The 7,500-nt window shown below is 50.6% G+C and overlaps 1 protein-coding gene across 4 annotated transcripts in view; it reads left to right on the top strand.

Annotated features, from left to right (window-relative positions):
• LOC311325340 (disco-interacting protein 2 homolog C) overlaps positions 1 to 7,500 on the top strand; it is a gene marked incomplete at both ends in the record, with an annotated part of 144,873 nt that overhangs the window by 74,394 nt on the left and 62,979 nt on the right. For 2 of the 4 annotated variants that reach the window (XM_084458021.1, XM_084458022.1), the window contains 2 exons: positions 2,603 to 2,713; positions 4,969 to 5,094. In XM_084458021.1, coding sequence (XP_084314147.1) covers positions 2,603 to 2,713; positions 4,969 to 5,094 — 237 coding nt within the window. Of the gene's footprint in view, positions 1 to 2,602; positions 2,714 to 4,968; positions 5,119 to 7,500 lie in introns of all 4 variants that reach the window. The other 2 variants (XM_084458019.1, XM_084458020.1) reach the window with 1 other exon arrangement.

The following is a 7,500-nucleotide window of genomic DNA, read 5'->3' as shown; positions in this document are numbered from 1 at the left end:
TGACACTTGTTAAATGACTCAACATGATAGCAATGGAACTATATTTGGGCCCCTGCAATGTATTTTGAAAATGCGGACCTAAGTAAAGAATTCAAGTATGTGTGTGTGTGTGTACACAGTGTGTGTGTGTGTGTGTGTGTGTGATAGGGATGTGTGCAGATAGTCATTAATACAACTATACAGCACAGCTTGTGCTAGTTGTTGTAGGAAATACTAGTCGGCTAAACTAAACATAGACTAATATAAGTTGATAAAAAAAAAAATGTGTATAAAAATATTTAAATAACCAAAGTCATCTCACTGACAGCACTCAGTCATATAGTTATTGTCACACTATGGTTTTGCCCCTGGTGGGTGGGAGTTCAGTCATATGCATGTTTCCATTGTTGCAGTCTTTCAGAAACCGATGGCTATATTTGCACAAATGTTAGCACACTTTATGGCTCCCCTGACCTAGTTACCGCATGTTAAATTAGGCTACTATTAATACCGCGGATATTGTTTTGAAGCCAAATTTTATTCAAACATTGGTCCCAAAAAACACACAGAGAATAATGTAAAACAGTGCTAATAAAAATAAATCGTCAACAACAGGCCTCCAGATCTTTCTTTGGGGAGGAGAACTATGCCGTCATCTCAAGATGAGCCGGAGCGATACTGGACTCTGAACCGCTTATCCCACTGAGTGAAGACCCACCTCTGTGGTGGCGCGGAAGGTTCCAGTGCTTCCCCAGACTGTAGGCTACCAGCTTGGAAAGCACTACTTCAGTTTCCTCTATTTTGTAACATTCAAAGCAATTATCTGATATTATTGAAATGATCAAATCAGTTGTGTAGTGGTCAGCTCAACTGAAACCATTTTGCAGTAGCAACGCATTCATTTTTTTTGCCTATAGGCCGCAGCCTACACAGGCCGAACATTTTCAAATGTAGCCTACAATGGGCTATTTTTGTGCCCAATAGGCCTATTATTTGGATTTATTTTTATTTGCACTGTTTATATGCATTATATGCGATTCAGGATTGGAAAGCATTGAAAGATTGAAAAGATTGCTTGTGTGTTTCCTCTCTCACAGAAAAAGGCCGTCTCATTCTCTCTCAATCTCTCAGAGCAGATCTCTGCCTGGCGCACGCGTGGAATGTTGCGCAACACCTGCTCCATGTTGAGCAATACCTGCTGCAAGAGCGAGTGCTAATCCCTGAGGCAGGTAGACGGGTCCTGAGGGACAGGGGGAGGGAGAGAGAGAGAGTGAGAGAAAGTCAGGGAGAGAGGAAGAGAGGGAGAGAGAAAGTGTGTAAGAGAGAGAGAGAGAGAGGGGGAAGTGAGGGGAGAGGGAGACAAAGGAAAGGGACTTCCTCTCTCTGAGTGACTTCCTGGCCGCTTTTATGATTTTCGTTTTGTTTTGAAGGCATAAGATGTCTAGTGGAAAGGCACTGTGTGTGTGCGTGTGTGTGTGTGTGTGTGTGTGTGCCTGCTTATCAGTCTGTGTGTGTGTGTGTCGGTCGGTCTGCAATATAAGTCCTGACAGAAAGGTTGGTTTCTTCAAATCAGCGATCTCTGGTCAAGCCAGAGTGCGTGCGTGCGTGCGTGCGTGTGTGTGTGTGTGTGTGTGCATGCGTGTGTGTGTGTTCTCATGGACTCAAGCAGCTTCCCGGGGATTGGTCTCACTCTGAGCCCTGTGGTCATGCTCACCAGCTGATTGGCTAATTGCAGAACAAGCGACAGTGTGACCCCTCACCTCTCCTGATAGATGGAAAGCAGGCTTCATTCAGAGGCCCACTAGACTCTCTCCAGACTCAAATATTACGTTGAATCTCTGCGCTCCGGATGTTACATAATAAAGTCTGTTCCACTTCGCTGCCCAAGCTGGTGTTCTGAGGGCGGGTCTAGGGGTCAAAACTGAGAGTGACGGGTCGTAGCAGCAAATGAGAAACGCTAGCCCAGGTTAGATGGGCGGGGCATATCTATGGGTGGGAGCGCCTGATCGCGAAAGTCGTTACTGATTGGTGTCGCAGGGATACCGGCACGACCAATCAATTGCCAGGATTTGAGCACCAGATTTGTGTCCCAGACCCATAGAGAGATCTACAGCATGCAGTAACGTAGTTAGCATAGCTTACGGAGTGTATCAGGGAAAGAACTCGCATGGGTGTGGTGTTGAGACCAGACGACCACAGTTCACATGAACCGTCACACACAAATAATGCTCATCGATGTGCAGCAGTCAGCAGTGAAATAATAAGATGCCAGAGATGGAAATACTATGTCAATTCCATGGCTGCAGGTGGACTGTTTCAGTTTGAAATGTGTCAGATGTATTCTCATCTGTTAACCTGAATAAAACATCTCCCTCTCTGTCTCCCCCCCTCTCTCTCTCCCTCTCTCTCTCCATCTCATTCTCTGTCTCTCTTCCTCCCTCTCTCTCCCCCTCTCTCTCCCTCTCTCTCTCTCCATCTCATTCTGTCTCTCCCTCCCTCTCTCTCCCTCCCTTCCTCTCTCTCTCCCTCCCTCTCTCTCTCTCTCCCTCTCTCTCTCTCCATCTCATTCTCCCCCCCCCCCCCTCTCTCCCCCCCCCCCCCCCCTCTTTCTCTCTCCCCCCAGGGATGGATCCATCTGGGTGCCCCGAGCGCCGAGCCCCCGTCACCCCCTCCTCCTCCTCCCGCTACCACCGCCGCAGGTCCTCCGGGTCCCGGGACGAGCGCTACCGATCAGGTACCAGCGCCCGGCCCGCCAGCCCCCTCGCTGGAGAGACGCCATTTCAAATGCAAATCCAATGAAGACAAAAAGCCTCAGGCCATTTATTTTCAATCTGTCCTATTCTTTACCGCAGTCTGTTTATTCAAATGGACAACCTTGACTTTGATCAGCTCCACAGCTCGCCTCTTTCACTGAAGCAAAGCTGTTCATTCTCCCGTCCTTTCGTCTCTGGCCGTCTTTCAATCTCTCTCTCTCCCTCTCTCTCTCTCTCTCTCTCTCTCTCTCTCTCTCTCTCTCTCTCTCTCTCTCCCTCCTTCTTTCTCTCTCGTTCTCTCGCTCGCTCGCTTTATTGAAGAGCTTATCGTGTTTGTGGTCTGCACACGACCCACTCCGGGCAAACTATCCACTCCACTCAGTGGAGTGTGATAGCATCTAGCAGAGTGTTTGAGGCTTCGCCCGCGTCACAGACACAGCCCGTTCTTCTCAGTACACCGTGTACAGTACCGAAGTGTGGTTTCCACTGCCAGGTTCACCGCTGTATTCATGGTATCATGCCAGCGCTATAATCTCTCTTGTGGTGTCTTAAAGTTACAGTCCGTAGTTTTCATAATCGTCCGGGCAGTTATTGTGGTAGCGCAACAACAATGGGCGAAATTCCTACGTGTTGTAATGAGGTTGAAGTCATTGTCTTTTTATTTATAGAGCACCATTCATACAAATCATTACATAAAAGGAGATGGATAAACACATAAATCATATAAACACAGTGATAACATATTTAAAGCTCAATGAGAAGTTTTTTATAGTTCACAGTTCACCTTTACTTACTATTAGTTTATGAATTGGCCTTAGCAAGACCCCAAAAAAAATTTTTCGTGACATGACTGCATGAGACCCTGTGAATTTATTATTTTATAATTTTGGTGTACTGGCTAGTACACTGGGGGGAAATCTTGTGGTGGAAACAGAAGTGATGCGTTTTGCATGTCACAATATCAGGAAGACAACAAACACTTCGCCCCGCGAATGTATCTACATGCACATAAAAGAAAGAAGACTGGTATTGAGCTGCATTGAAGCCATCCTTCCAGAAAGTCCATTGAAGTAGCTACAATCTTCCAATCCAGTCTGCTCCACACGCGTTTATCACACCCCCCCCACCATCATTACAGCGAGTGAGTGGGGGATTGTGGGAAGTGTGGTTCTTAAAACGCAGTGCCGATTTTATCACTAGAGGGGCCGCCAAAGTGCCGAGTTATCTCATGGAGCTTTAAAAGAAACAAAAGTAAAATAATTAAAAATGAAAAGATAGAAACAGAATGCAAATTAAGAACACTGAGATATTAAAACAAGTAAATCTATGTGGCAAAAGAAATGTTAAAAAGGTGTTAAATATCTTGCTTAAAAGTGACCACGGTCTCAGATATTCTCAGGTCCTCTGGCAGGGTGTTCCAAAGGCTGGGGATATAAGAACTAAATGCCTCCCCCCGTGCCTCTTAGTCCTGGCTCTAGGAACCATTAAAAGCTCAGTTCCAGAGGACCTGAGGGACCTATTGGGTGTATTTTTTAATCAGTTGGAGTTTACTAATTGCTTTTTGGTTGGCCAGACAGGAGAGTGTTACAATACCTCCAACCTGCTAGTAATAAAAGCATGCATTAGTCTTTCAGTATCAGTCTGGGAAAGGAAAGGTTTGGAAATGTTTCTTTGGTGATAAAATGAAGTCCTTGTCACATTATTTATATGGGCCTCAAAGCTAAGATCACAGTCCAGCACAACACCTACGTTTCTTGCCTTGTATTCAGTGTTTTTAAGTGCATTGATAGTCTCTCTCTTTCTCTCATCTTTTTCGACCGATGATCAATATTTCAGTTTTATCCTGGTTTAACTGGAGGACGTTCGGTGGCCTCCACACATTTATGTCAGCAATACATTCTATCAAACAGTCAACTGAGCTGTAGTCGAAGCCGTGGGGTGTCTGTCACAGAAACGTAGCGCCGGCTGTCACGAAGATGAACACTCAACTGCGCTCTCCATTCCAGCCACTGCGTCCGCTCTAGTCTAGCGTAGCCACTAGCGCAGCAATAACGCTTTCATTGATTATTTACATTTCTCAAATGATCACAAATCATATTTTTTCTCTCACCGACAACATGCGGTAGCCGAAGAGCGACGCGGCGTTTTTAGACCGGCACGCCGCGGTCAGGTGAGCGCCGTTGGTTTCGTGTCTGACCGCGGCCCCTCCCGGTTTCTCTCCCCCCCCCCCCCCCAGACGTCCACACGGAGGCTGTGCAGGCGGCCCTGGCCAAGCACAAGGAGCGGAAGATGGCGGTGCCCATGCCCTCCAAGCGGCGCTCGCTGGTGGTGCAGACCTCCATGGACGCCTACACCCCCCCAGGTGAGCGCCATGCACACAGACAAGGTAATGGCACCGCTGGGAAACACGCGCCGTGTGTGTGTGCGTGTGCGTGTCCGTGTGTGCGTGTGTGTGTGCGTGCGTGTGTGTGTTTTTTTGTGTGTGTGTGTGTGCCCGCACCCTCTCACACACTCACTCCTCCTTGAATGTGTGTTTTTCTTCCCTCGATAACAGTCGTTTAAGTACACTGAGAGCGTGTTTGATCAGTTCAGCTGAGCAGTCACACTGTAATGTCAGCGTCTGATATCCCAGAGACGCTCCAACGAGGGTCTGTCCCGCTGATTAGCTTCAACACCGTCCACCCTCGCGCCGGGACGTAGACTGACGCCATGAAGACTGAAGTCAAACGGCCCTGACAGCTGGTCTGCGGGGGGGGGGGGGGAGACGGCCGTGGACGTTGCCGGCATGGCGGTCGGAACACAGACGCGGACTCGTTCTGTGTTCACTCGCCGCCGGCTGCAGACGAGACGTGGAATGTTCCCGTCACTACAGCCTCCCAGCATGCTTTGCCGCGCTGCATCGGCTTTTAACAGCGGCCGCGCTAACAGGTCGACCTCGCTGCTCGCCGCGTGTTTATGGCGACGGCCCGTGGTCGCGGGCAGTCATCCGGAGCGCTTTTATGGAGCGCCGTGGCCAGGGCGTGTTTACGAGACAGGGACAGCCCTGTTAACGAGGCCATTATCTCATTAACAATGAGGCACCAGCCTCTGATGTCCCAGTAAAGGTTCACTCAGATACATGCTGTAGGAGATGCGGGGTGCAGTGTGTGTGTGTGTGTGTGTGTGTGTGTGTGTGTGTGTGTGTGTGTGTGTGTGTGTGCGTGCGTGCGTGCGTGCGTGCGTGCGTGCGTGCGTGCGTGCGTGCGTGCGTGCGTGCGTGCGTGCGTGCGTGCGTGCGTGCGTGCGTGCGTGCGTGCGTGCGTGCGTGCGTGCGTGCGTGCGTGCGTGCGTGCGTGCGTGCGTGCGTGCGTGCGTGCGTGCGTGCGTGCGTGCGTGCGTGCGTGCGTGCGTGCGTGCGTGCGTGCGTGCGTGCGTGCGTGCGTGCGTGCGTGCGTGCGTGCGTGCGTGCGTGCGTGCGTGCGTGCGTGCGTGCGTGCGTGCGTGCGTGCGTGCGTGCGTGCGTGCGTGCGTGCGTGCGTCGCGTCGGTTTGTGCTCAAGCGTTTGTGCGCGCATGCGTGTTGCCGTGTGTGTGGTATGTGGCGTTCTGCGAAAATAAGACCGCACACACCCACTCACTGTGGGGCATCGCACACACATTCATATTGTACGGCGTGTGTGTGTCCAGGGCCGGCTGTCGCTCAGGAGGTAGAGCGGGTCGTCCGGTGACCGCAGGGTCGGCGGTCCGAATCCCGGCTCCTCCTGTCCGCATGTCGAAGTGTCCTTGGGCGAGACACTGAAACCCCGAAGTGCTCCCAGCAAGCAGGCAGGCACCTTGCACGGCAGCTGCCGCCATTGTTGTGTGAATGGGTGAATGAGAGGCCATTGTAAAGCGCTTTGGATAAAAGCGCTATATAAATGCAGCCCGTTTGCCATCCATTTACCAAGTATTCATCTTCACACACGCGCGCACACACACACACACACACACACAGACAAAGCCCATCACCAGAACATCAGACACACACAATCCAAAGCACAGACACACACAATCCTCCCAGGCAGACCATAATAAACGGCAGGAATGACAGATCCAGCGGTGGAGGGGGGGTGCGCGGTGCCTGGCTGTTACCGGGGCGACCGCGGTGTGTGTGTGTGTGTGTGTGAGTGTGTGTGTGTGGGGTGGGGGGGGGGCGGTCATGCGAGGACAGGACAGTCACGTGACACCGGAGCAGACGGTCTCCGCGCAGTCTACCGAGCCGTGCGGCGTCACCGTCTCCGCGACGCCGTTGTGCGATTGGTTTAGTCTCGTCCTTCTCTTCCACGCCACGTCTAGTGATTTGTTACGGAGCCTAGATGAGAGAATGGAAAACCCAGGATGCTTTGCTCCTCTGTCTTGTGTTCTTGCATCTTAGACAACAGTGAGTCAGGGAACACAGCTGGAGCAGTCTGTACTGTGTGTGAGATATGAATCACAACACACGATCACAAGGGCCCTAGCAGAAGGAGCCTGGTTTAATTAACTGGTATTACCCCAGACTGGAAGACTGGTCTAGTTAACTGGTATGACCCCAGACTGGGAGACTGGTCTAGTAGTTAACTGGTATTACAGTACCCCAGACTGGGAGACTGGTCTAGTTAACTGGTATTACCCCAGACTGGGAGACTAGTCTAGTTAACTGGTATTACCCCAGACTGGAAGCCTGGTCTAGTTAACTGGTATTACTCCAGACTGGAAGCCTGGTCTAGTTAACTGGTATTACTTCAGACTGGGAGACTGGTCTAGTTAAC

The sequence above is a fragment of the Borostomias antarcticus genome (assembly GCF_949987555.1).
Source record: "Borostomias antarcticus genome assembly, chromosome: 24".
NCBI lineage: Eukaryota > Metazoa > Chordata > Actinopteri > Stomiiformes > Stomiidae > Borostomias > Borostomias antarcticus.
The sequence above is the reverse complement of the archived record's forward strand: the minus strand, read 5'-3'. Positions and strand labels throughout refer to the sequence as shown.